The 12,837-nt window shown below is 34.8% G+C and overlaps 1 protein-coding gene across 1 annotated transcript; it reads right to left on the bottom strand.

The window, feature by feature from the left end:
• Positions 1 to 315: 315 nt before the first annotated feature.
• Positions 316 to 12,153, bottom strand: clmnb (calmin b). Its single transcript, XM_022662526.2, has 10 exons — positions 11,354 to 12,153; positions 9,026 to 9,087; positions 8,556 to 8,651; positions 7,384 to 7,467; positions 6,044 to 6,136; positions 5,188 to 5,414; positions 3,854 to 4,047; positions 2,758 to 2,840; positions 1,607 to 2,619; positions 316 to 850 (listed from the first exon to the last, which is right to left on the bottom strand). Exons 1-10 carry the CDS (start codon positions 11,448 to 11,450, stop codon positions 724 to 726), a joined length of 2,076 nt encoding a protein of 691 aa, XP_022518247.2. The 5' UTR covers positions 11,451 to 12,153; the 3' UTR covers positions 316 to 723.
• Positions 12,154 to 12,837: the final 684 nt, after the last annotated feature.

Here is a 12,837-nt window from a genome sequence, read left to right as displayed (position 1 = left end):
TCTGTTAATACCTGTCTGCTCTGCCATCTAGAAATTCCTTCCTTTTCAACATGTTTCCTTTATAACTATTAATATACATTTAAAGAAAGCTGAATTTTCAGATTTAAAGAAATGTGATTAATAAGAACATAAAAGACTCAGCTGAGATGCGGAAGCTGAAAAAGCTAAAGGTAGCATTTGAAATAACCATCTGCACACTCAAATATGTGCAAAAAACATTTTAAGAGTTTATTAAGAGATTATTAAATTCATTTTTGCATAGTACAGATGCTGCATTAAATGTGTATTAATAAGAACATGCAAATACAAAAATGATTGTCTAAATCTGTTTAATTAATGAGGTATAAATAAAACATGGAGAGTGACCAAAACACATACAGCATATTGCTATGGAAATATGTCTGTTACAATATTTTAATATATATATTTTCAAAATAAATATGAACACATTAATGAGCTGTTTGTTGATGGTTCCATGTTGCACCATGGTCTAAGAGGAATGTGATTTCACTCCACTGTGTACTTGTGCACAGACAGAAATGTAAATAAGGCATTTCTATATGTGTTATTATTAGTAGGTTCCATGATGGATCTCAAAATGAATGAAAGGCTGTACAGGACACTGCAGCCAGAAGTTGATACTGAAGGCAGAGTGTGTATTCCTTAAGCACTATGTTTTTACCATTTTGCGCACATCTTCTTTTCCTGGAAGCAGTTTTAGCTTCAAAAAAGTGTCCAGGTCTCTATCTGAGGCAGCATGAAGATACAGTAGGTGAGAATCCACAGCAGAAGGACTGTGTGCAGTAAGTCAGAGTTCATGGCATCACCAAGTACAGTCACACTCAAATCCCTGCAAAACAGAGAGTGCATGACCTGTGAGATAAGAGCAGACCTAATGATCAAAAGGTTAATGTGACATCCAGATGAACGTAAAGCAGTTCAATGAAGTTAAAGTAAAAAGAGTTTATTTCAATTAACCCAAAAGAGCCAGGACCCATTTCTGAATATTGATACCTAATTCAAAATTGAAAGTTCAGTGAGCAGCTCTTCTTTTAAATCCTGATGTAATGTAAACGATGCAAAAACAATTTTATAGCTTATATAGATTTTTTTTCTAGAAATGAGGTTAGAAAAACGTATATGGGTCGTAAACATTTCATTAAATCATTTAAGTGTTTAAGTTGTTGAAATGGTTGGAACAGAACAGGGAAAAAAGCAGGGAATACACTTTTAAAATAAGCTAGTTTTATCTCCTATCCCACCTCACCTACACTATCCCACCTCACCTACATTCTGTAAAAAAAAAAGCTCAGATAAATGAACACAGATTCACACACTGTCCTGTGATGCTCTTAGGATGTTCAGTATGTGTAACTTCTTGAGTTAAAATGAAGCACAGGATGCTGTGAATAATTTTACACAGATTTCAAAGGGTATGTGGCACATGATGTCAAGATGTGCTCTTTCGGGTTAATTTTGGAGAATTTCTATTGTTCCATTGATCAGAAAATGTTGCCAGTGTAAAGGACAGTTTGTGTGTTTAAAATTTGTATTAAACTAAAAATCAAGAAAATAAAAAAGGAGATACTTCCCACTTTTTACTTACTTTGATGATTCTAAAGTTGAGGGCGTCTCGCTTGGCTCCTCATGTGATAAGCTGAGATTAGTCTGATGTGTAAAATTTCTTGATTGGGGAGAATCATCTGATAGACTGTTCTTTACAGGCTCTTTAACTTCATTAAGCTCATCTTCATGTATAAGGGAACTCTCTGTTAAACTCATCATAGACAGTGACTGATTGTCCGTGTTACTAAAGATCAGAGTGTGAAGGCCTTCATCTTTTGAGGGAGAATCACTTCTAATCAAAGTTCTGTGGCTCTCTGAGACAGAAGGCTCAGCAGTGATGTGATTGTGAATGTTTGTGATATTGTGAGTGTGTTTGAGATTTAGATGATCTTTCTGGGTGCACAGATCTGGACCTGTAGGTGTCACTATAGCTAATTCACCCTGCCTGTGGTGAACATCAGTTTTGTTGGTCTTAAGAGAGACATCACCTTCTGAAATGTGTTCTTCATGTGTTTCTCTGGAGGATTCTGATGACAGTTGGAGACTTGGCTTCTGTATCTCCGATGATGGACATATATGATGCCTTTCTCCATTATTGTGTTGCAAATCACCTAATAAATCATGATGGGACTTTTGAGCATTGATTGGTGCACTGCATTTTTCAAGCTCATTAGAAGGGCTTAATTCTTCATCGTCCAGCTCCAGGATGTAGCTGTACGCATCCTCTTCCTCTGAGTCCAACGCAGGCAGAATGTGTATGCCTTCCTCTGAACCATGAGCTAAGCCTCCATACGTCTCCAGGATCTTTTTCTGTGGCAAAGAACTCCAACAGTGCCTCTCAATGGAACTATGAAGGTACTGTCCATTTGATTGGCTGAATTCTTCTTCTTCTGCAGTTGAACTCAAGCAGCAGTAAGAACCAGGCTCCTGATTTGGCTCCTTCTGTGTGAAATCAGAGAAGTCCTCAAACCCCAGCGAAGTGCTGGATAGTTCAGAGTCAGAATAATCTGTAATAGGGCTAAATTTGTCTCCTGGAAACATCAATGTGTCATCCTGCACAAATAAAAAATTAACAAGATCAGAAACAAAATTACGTTTTCAGTTTATTTCTACATTTTCATTTTAGCTACTATAAATCAGTGTTTATAGCTTCTCTACTTTAAAATTTGCAACATTTATAAAACTACTCACATCTCTGATCTGTGGGAAGCGCTGGAGAAACTGTGACACATACGTGATGACTGACTGCTCATCCGGAGAGCGCACCATTACATCTGCACCAGGATAAAAAATGCATTCACAACAAAACATACTGTAACACACTGTCACATAAAGCTTTCAGATAACATAATTCCTGTTGGATCAAATCCTTGTATCTATAACTGTATAAGAGAAGTACATGTTTTTAAGCGTCAATGGTTTTAGTCAATATGAAAAGATTTAATTACGGGTAATTTTGAAGCATTTATTTTTAAATTTTGACACAATGGTAAGAACTGAAAATTTAAATAATGTTAAAAAAGGTACAAAAAATTTAAAAAATTGAGATTTTTTTACATCATAGTAATATTGTAAACCTATATGTTTTATAAGCTTTTATACACATTTGAAGCTATTTCTATTGTCACTGGCCAATGGAAAACATGTATCTCCCAAACAGCTTTCCTTTACAGGAGACCTTTTTATCTTCTAATGGATGTCAATGTAAAGACATTTTATTTCAGTTAATTTGTTTTTGAGAATTTCTATTAGTCCATTCGTCAAGAAATATTTAAACTTTATTGTTGACAAAATGATGAGAACTGTCAAATAAAATAGCATCAAAAAATACATAAAAAATAGAAATACAAATGTTTTATATGACAGTAAGATTATAAACATTATAAACTTTTTAAAAACATATTACATTTTTTAAATGTTTATATACTATAGTATAATGTAATGTTTTATTCTTATTTGTGCTGTGATGTGCTATGATATGCTATAATCAAATATTAATCGCTTATTATAATAATAACACATTATTCTCTAGATTAAAGTGTGGTTTATAATTGAATAATCAGCCTGTAGGTCATTTCTCATGGTTAATTCCAGCTTGAGGCTCATTTATCAGTACTTATAGAAAATAACAGGACTGAGGAGTAAAAGGCTAAATCTTAAAGTGGCTACTGACCATTTAAAGGGTCAAAACTTTAATAATAAACCATATAAATGTGCTCTCCTATTTCTACTCTTGTACACTGTTCAGACTGCATGTTTTATTGTGGGATGTTTAGTTTTTTCTTACCCTCTGGGTCCAGCAGTGGAGGGATCCCCAGGCAGTGCTGAGCTGCTCTGAAGGCCTGTGTGAGGTTCTCTCTGGGGGTTGAGGTCAGAGCTGCTGTCATGTCCACCGACTCAGGTCTGGCACATTTTACCAACGCCAGAAATGCTAATCCATTCCTCCAGCTTTTACCAAAGTCCTGTACCTCCACACCATACCTAAACACAGAATACAGATCAATGATGATTATGTTCTCTAACTTTGAAAAACCTTGGTTCATGCACTCATATAAGATAAGGTTCATATAAGATGGTATTACAAACTGAAAAGCAGACAAATAAACGTCTCAATACTGCAGAATACTACGTACCTGGAAGCTTTTCTATTTACTTTAAGGTCCATTCCACCTTATAGGTGCCATTTGCTTGTTGTAAGTCTTCCAATTAAACTTATTTTTTGTATCTTTTTTTCAACTCACAATCTAATAACACATGCTTTTAACTATTTAAAATATGTACTGGTCAAACTCAGGCAGCTTTACTTACATTTTTACAAGATTTCTAAGCTGAAGATGGTAACATTTTTCTCAGTCCTGTTCCCGAAACTCATGACATTTAAAAAGCATGTTTAAAGGTCTACTCATTTCTTTAATTTTCTCTCAGAAAGACTTTATTTTAAATATATTGTTGACTGCATGTTCAAATAATTGACATTTATGACTAAAAATCACTCCTGTTAACGGCACTCATTCCTGTTACTGGAACTCACTCCTGTTACTTTGTATGTTTTGAGAAACAGGACTGAAAGTAACAGGAACTAGTTTTTAGCTTAGAATTAGCTCAATGGCGGCTATGCTAATAGCATGAGGACACTGAGCACATTCTAGTGATTTTCCCAAAATTTGTATTTAAAAAAAATAAACAAATAAGATCTAAGTATTAATTTAGGTAACAGGAAGGAGTGTTGAGATTGACCTAACAAATGTTATTTTTACAGTGTTCTAAGTAGTTTAATTAATGGTTTTAATTACGTATTTTACTTTTGCAATTAGGTCAATGTACAAGACACTATGCCTAATATTAAAATGTATTTTAAAGTTATTTTGTGTGCACATTTACACATGTAATTTACTGTTGACAAAAGAGGCACCCATTCGCTGGAATGTCCCTTAAACTTTTATACACTGGACATGACTCAGGGATTTTATATGTTTTCACAGGGATTTTAATTCTACAGTTTATGCTTTTAAAAGAAATCAGTGTCTTAAAGTGTAAAAAGAGGTTTTCACTTCTCAAAAAACAAGTAATAAATATGTGATACTCTGTTCTAATGCTAAGACTATGTGCGTCTGTTCTTACGGTGCGGTGCAGGTCTGAGTCCAGTTCAGCAGTGTGCTGATGGCTCTGCTGCGGTAGTATTTGGGTTGGCGGGATTCTCTTTTCCTCTTGGAAGGAAGAGTGCTGCAGTGCTCATCACTAGAGGGCACAGGAGAGCTGCGGGCCGAGTCACTGCTGTCCGCCAGAGACACCAGACTGGACACACTGGAGGAAAAGCGCCTCCCCAGACTTCCTGTGACTTCCTTTAGCTGTCAGAGGAAGATACAGGCAGAATCTGTGATAATGAGGTTATTTCATTAATATGTTTTATTTGATTTTCATTAATAATATAATAATAAAACCAATATATGTAATGTGTAATTTAAATATAAATTTATATTTTACTTTATAAACCATTGGTTGTTCAGATCAGCAATTTCTGTAAATATATCATATATCAGATGAACACGGTGATATTTGAGAAGTGAAATAAAGTTTATAGGATTTACAGAATTTGGGTAGGTGCATCCTATTAGTATTATTGTTAGTACAATATGTTATTATGATAACATTATGTTTATTAGGATAGATCATTGATCCCACCATGATGTGATTAATGGACTGATTATGATTATGGTTATTATACAGCATGTTTACATGTTTATTATGTTCTTTTATTGATGTACGTGTTGATTATACTTATTTAACAATAAATAAAATAAACCACTGATGAATAAGTGTCATTCACTAAGGCAACTGCCACCTAATAATAATAGTAAAAAGAATAATAATAAGAACAATCTTTTTGAATTATGTTATAGTTTTAAATACATATACTGCAAATTCTAGCATGCTCTGTGTTACTTTGTGCATTAGACATGTGATTGTTGTTCTTTACCTGAAAGTAAACTATGATAGTCCAGATAAGTGCAAGTATAACTGAAGGTTTTCCATCAGCGACGTCTGCAGCCTCCATGCTCATGACTCTCGCCTAAAGTCAAAGTATATGTTATACCACAGTTAGTTCTGACCTTGCAACAGCCTGATTAAACGGATAGGGAACATGTATTGTCAAACTCATAATAACATAAAACCAGTTGACTTTTCTATGTTTTTATTTGAAAACCCCTTTGTTTAAATGCAGAAGTGCAGATCAGGGGTGAGTTTTCCAAAAGCTTCTTAACACAAAGATGATTCTTAGATGGTCGAGTGATCATCAGCATGAGCATTCTCTCTCCATGTTAAGATGTACTTAATGCTAAGATGCTTTTACACAGACCAAAGCATCTTATCTGTCTAATCTGCCCATATCTGTTTGTTTTTTTTGGTAGATGAGTAAACTAATGCTAAACACTAAGTGCTTAAAAAAGCTTAGCTATCAGAACTGTGATAAAAAAAAAAATAATAATGTCGGAGTTTAGGAACATATCTACACTGATGGATGTGTGGCCTGGAAATGAGGTGTATTCAGGTATATTTCCGGGCTCATTTCCATCTTGGCAGTGGAAAACAGGTGTGACACTGACCAATTTAAACCCTGACAACAGTCAATAGTCATCCATCCATACCTCTCTTCTTAGCTATGCAGGTGCACTGTGCACGAGTGTGTGTACACCCCCTTTATGACCCTGCAAATCCAACTTTTACGTCAACAATAAACAGAATACAGGATAAAATAACATTACTTTTCCCATAAATGACCTGCTGATGCACAGGTCAGTATCCTCTGCTGAGAAGCACACATTGCTGCGCTGTTAAGATACTAACATGCAAAAGTCAGGGCGCAGCTGGCTTTTAATAGTAATGGCAAGTGACTCACTGATTAGTTTATTTCACGTTACGCCAAAAACACACCCATGAATAATTAAGAGATTTAGTATGTGGCTTTGGCATGTTTTGACCTTTGCAATACCAAAGACACAATGACACACCGTAAATCTAGCTTCACGATGTGCAATTAACATCCTGCTTGAAACTGGGCCCTTTATTTTCAAGTTACATACATATCCCATGACTTTTGGCATGGGATATGTATTTTGCCATTGATAATTTGACTGGCCTTCTGCCTCATGCATGATTCCTTTATTATTATTATTATTATTATTATTATTATTATTATTATTATTATTATTATATTAAAATGCATATTAAAACAGTGGTAACAAATATTGACAGCAAATTTGCTTCTACATTGAACCAAAGCATCTGATCTGGACATTTAAAGTAAACATCACTTACATTCCTGTCCTCAAGGAACTCCAGGACCTTGGCGATGTTGCTGATGGTGAAAATACGATGGGTAGATGGTCTGAACCTGTGGAGCTGAAGAGAAAAGTAACAATACTTATTGTTCACTGATTAAAGACTCCCAGAGACACCTAACTAACATCTAGGGCAGCTAATTCTAAAAGTGACTGAGAAACTCCTTAGGCTTGTTTACAGTTCAGAGAAGCAGTTACACGGCTGAGGCACAGAACAGAAACCACATAATTAACACATGATAAATCTGTCATTTTTCATACAGACAGTGAATGAGTTTGGAATTTTACTGAGATATAAATAATTCCTGACTGCATTAGTTAAACATATTGGCCATTAGGATTTGGTGTGTGCTAGGGGTGGGCGATATAATACTAAAATAATACCATGATATTATGGGTATGTTTGCGATAACAATATTCTTGGCCATATAACAAAACATAGTCAATTATATATTAATAGTCAATTTCAAGATCACACTCCTGCAACAAAATTTATATACATTTTTATTTGTCCATTTGTCCATTATTGCATACAATATGATACAGCACACCCCTAATTAAGATTTCCACCAGAATGTAACAGAATTCAATGATACAGCATGTTATGATACTAATAGTGCACTCCATATATTCAGTATTAAAGTAAAATAAATAATATGACAGATATTATCTATTTGTAGTAGATATTTAACAGGAAATGCGAACAGTGTAAAAATTTATTTTGTTGCAAACAATACCCTGAAGGCCTATATGGCTCTAAAATAGTATCACTGTATTTTAGGGTATTTTTGCCGTAACAATATTAATAAAAAGGTGTGGCAATATTATTTAGCATGATACGATATGGCACACCCCTAGTGTGTGCATTATTGGATGCTATATTTCTGATACAATCACTCTTTGTCTGTAAGTGTGCAGCACTGATGATAGTCCAGTGTTTTAACAAAAAAAAGGCAACCTGCTTTAAATTATTTGTAATTTATCTGCCTAATCCACAAATGCTGTCCAAATATAGTCAAGGAAATGCACTGTACAACAGACATTAACGTTCACACACACACAGCATCTCAGGGTACGTTTAAAAAACTTCAGGGTCACCGTGCATGTGTGGAAGGTCATAACATAACCAATGAAACTGACTGAACAAACCATTTTACAGCCTGAGAGCTCCTCCAGTAATGCCATTAAAATCTTCCCATCTTGAACATCTGTGTACAAATCATCCACCTGCATGGAAGGGTCAAACTGAGAGAAAAAAGACAAAAAGAAAAAAAGAAACGTCTTATCAGTTGAGTTGTTCTAAAGCTTTAGAACATTCAGTTACATCCAATATGTTTAAGTTTTAACTGACTAACTAAATAACCTCAAGACAATTTAAAGCAAATGTTTATGCTTATAGGAACTGTATGTGAAAAATCTAATGACCATAATGTATCACTGACACTACATGATTGATCAGCCAACACATGCTTTGTATCTGATGTGTGCTTTATTGGTTTACAATGGAAGATGCCAGACTAACATTGGTAACAAACACTGCCCAAATGTGATGTGCCCAAACGTTTGACTTACACTGTATGTATAATAAATGACAGCAAGGAGAAAAAATAATGTCTCACTTTCTTTAGATGAGTGTTAATCCACTGTGTGAAGGTTCGTTTCCGAACAGCTTCTCTGGATCCTGGAGAACAGAGTAAATACAGCAAACACATTTTCAAACTGTTTAAAAACACAGTGCAGTCATGAGATGCCTGCAGAGCAGTTTTTGGAGATGTGGTCATAACAAGCTTGTTATCATTTCTCAATGCAACGCTAACATGGATAACAGGAAGACATTTTCTAGCAAGACCTGATTTGCAACCTTTAGCAAACATTAAGTATGCATATGTGGGACTATTTACTTCTGCTGACAACTTTAAACAACTCAGAAACGTTTTTCTATTGGAGAGTCAGATAGCATTTCCCCATGGTTCAGCTATTTGCACAAATAAGAGAAAAAAACTGGTATCACTTTACAATAAGGGTACATATAATAGCGTAAATTCATGCAATATTTCATGAGTGAGTAATATAACCTCATGAAGAAATTATGCTTAAGTAATGCTGATCAATTTCCCTAATAACTAACATGAAGATCTGCATAAACATCATTAATAACTCATGCCAGTTGATGACGTTTGTACCTTGATTACTCCATTAACTAATATATTGTTCATTTTTAATTCATGTATATTCATGATGACTCATGATGTATTATGTGCATGAATGAATGTTTACTCACTCATGAAATGCTGCATTAATTCATGTTATTCCATTAATCCGTATTGTAGTGTTACCAAAAAGCCTGTAGTAATGTATGCCTGGCAAAATCTTTGGGATTTTTTTTTTTACTTTAATAGTGAGTTATAGGAAGTCTATACAGAAATAGGTAACCATAAAAATGGACATCTTTTTCCCCAAAAATGGGACATTCAAGCTAAAAAAATATTATTATTAAGCCATCTTTCTGGATTTGATTGGATGATTTGATTTAGTTAGCTTAATTCAAGACAAACATGGAGTTATTCTGCCTTCAAGTCATGTCAAAAATATCGTATTTACAACACACGTTCACACAAATGCCATAACAAACTCATATTAATAAGTATACGTATTAATAAATAATAAATAATAAGTAAACAAAAAAAAGAATGACTGGTCGGCTTGTATGCTGTGATAATATTAGTTAGTAATTTTTGTTAACCAGTGATTGTGCTTAGTATGACCAAGGGCATGAACTACCAAAATAAAAAAGCTTACAATCGCTAAATAAGTAACTTAAGCAACATTTAATAACAGCTGGCTGTGGCAATATGCTGGCATGAAACAACATTTTCTGTCTATGCAGTAGTGCTTCTGTTAATTTGAAATAGTTTAAAAATTGTTAAAATTTTTATTTTTTTGTCTGATAGCAACAATAGTTGTTATTGCTTTTAGTGATTTGTTGTAAAGCTAGAATTTGATAACCATTGACTACCTTAATTAAAAGCTGTCACATTATGTATTTTTAACTATTTAACTCTTATCTTAACTGAGCTATATGACTGCACACAATTACTTTGATAACCAATTTCACCTGTGGACTTAGTAAGATTTACTTAAAGTAAAATTTACTCAGAAGAATAATTAAGTATATTGTACTATATTCAAATATTACACCACTGATAATTACAGGGCACTCTATAGACCACAGTCACAAACCCACTGTCACAGGTTTTGATTAGCAGCGAATCATTTTGCTAAATTGCTTTTTTTTGCTTGGTTTTCATTCATGTTTTTACCAATCACTCACATGTTGTGCAGTATTTCTGTGAAGGTAAGGAGGAATGTGAAAAAGCCTTTTTTAGGCTATAGGCTATTAAGCGCTCCTTTAAGAAAACACTCGGGTGAATGCAGGTGAGAACAAGCAGTGGCTGGAGCTCGTTCCAGCCTGAGGAGTCAGCCAAATACTACACTCTTACAAATGACGCTCCCAAAGCTTCCTAAACTTTACTGCTTCTTGGTTTCATCTTTGTGTGTAAGGTTTTAAGAAAATCCTTTAATTAGTGAACACGATTAGGATCATGCGGAGACAATTAAGAACATATTGTTCATAACTGTTAAAAGAGTGTGGTCTAGGTATTGGGTAATGCAACATATTTACAATACATAAGACAACCTAACTCCTAACTCCGATCCTAATATTATTTATCTGTTCCAACTACACACAAAAATAAAAAATACTACAAAGTAACTATTTTATGTGCTATAAGATAAAACAAAATATATAGTAGAAAAATATAAAGAACTATAAAGATGAAGTAAAAGTGGCGTTATAATATTATATGCCAAGTAGAAGAGAATTGTACAGTAGATCGAGTTGATTTGTAATGTCAGAGTGAACCTGTCTGAACGTGTTAGTGTCTTACCTTGGCAGTTTTTATATGTGATTTTATCTCGTCTAGCTGCTGTATCCTTCTCACGTTCTAACCGCCTGTCCACCAGATGAGCCACAGGAGAATCCATTTTACTCAGGAAGCCGGCCGGATTCAGTGCAAAAAGGAGCAAAGCTTGTGGCTGATTATGAAACTTAATGCAAGACTTAACACACACACAGTTTCCTCACAAACACCCACATGCATGTACACGCCTGTGTCAATCTCACCTAAATACCTGGTACCTGCTCAAAACTGATTCACTGCCAAAGAAATTATTTATGAGTTCCTCAGCAAGCTCTCCTTAAACAGGATTAACATCCTATTGTACAAAAACAAAATATAAGATAAAAGATAAAAATGAAAACTAAACAAAATATAGCCGCAAGAGGCTGTTATCGGGGGCCAAAAGGCACAAGGAGCAAAGACCTACATGGAGAAGTATAGTACCATTCGGAAGACAACCTAGTATGTATATTTATTTTTCATTTCAGAATTTCATACTATAGATCAGGCATGTCAAACTCAGTTTGGCTCTGGGGCCGGATCCAGACTTTCTGTTCTCAGGTGGGCCGGATCAGTAAAAGAATGTCAACTCCAAATATTTAGCTTTGTTTTTCAGTACTATGCTTTATTATTCAGCCTACATTTTTAGCCTACCCTACATATTATAATCATGGATGAAAAGGGATCTTTTCTAAGCACAACACATTTATTCATAAAACAATGGAAAAAAATGATTTTCATGTTTGGCGGTGAATGTGTTAACAACTGGTTTATTTTAACAGTTTTACACCTGAACCAACTCACCACATCAACAAACTCAAGTGGGAGCTATGAAAAAAATATTTTCACCTTAATTGTCATACTGCTTTGAAATAAATAAAAAAAAGAAATACAAAATAAAAGTTATAGCAGTGCATGGGCAATAAGATTAGACTACATCAGATCAAACTACTAGGCTGGGCCTACTGAAGCTGAGAACATATACTGCACAATATTAACTGTAATATGAAACCAGATGAATCTTATTTTTAATGATCTGTATTCATGAGTGCAAACAAATTTCGTGTCATCACATCTCTCTCTCTCTCTCTCTCTCTCTCTCTCTCTCTCTCTCTCTCTCTGCAGTCTACTTGCTGCTGTGGTGAAGCAAGATTGCCGTGTCTGTGCTGCATGCGGGACATTTACTGCCCTCTAGCGACCGGAGAGAGCATTTAATTTGTATTCATTTAAAAAAAAAATCACAACTTTTGATAGAAATGAGCTAGAAACTCGCTTCTTTTTTTGACATACTCAGAAATTTATGCCGGGCCGGATTAAATCATCCAACGGGCCTGGTCCGGCCCGCGGGCCGTATGTTTGACATGCCTGCTATAGATCATACAGATCAAACACTTTCATTGCTAATAATAAGAGCACCTTGGGGCTAATAATATAAAAGCCCAGAATCTGCTGACCTGCAGAAAATTAAAGTA

This window comes from Astyanax mexicanus, chromosome 1 (genome assembly GCF_023375975.1).
Source record: "Astyanax mexicanus isolate ESR-SI-001 chromosome 1, AstMex3_surface, whole genome shotgun sequence".
Taxonomy (NCBI): Eukaryota; Metazoa; Chordata; class Actinopteri; order Characiformes; family Acestrorhamphidae; genus Astyanax; species Astyanax mexicanus.
This window is presented reverse-complemented; position numbering and strand designations above follow the sequence as displayed.

Coding starts and splice junctions, on each gene's coding strand:
- clmnb (XM_022662526.2), bottom strand. CDS start 11,450: ATGGATTCTCCTGTGGCTCATCTGGTGGACAGGCGGTTAGAACGTGAG. Junction 5,415..6,043: donor CTATCATAGTTTACTTTCAG/GTAAAGAACAAC, acceptor TTCCTCTGACAG/CTAAAGGAAGTCACAGGAAG. Junction 2,620..2,757: donor GCTTCCCACAGATCAGAGAT/GTGAGTAGTTTT, acceptor TTATTTGTGCAG/GATGACACATTGATGTTTCC.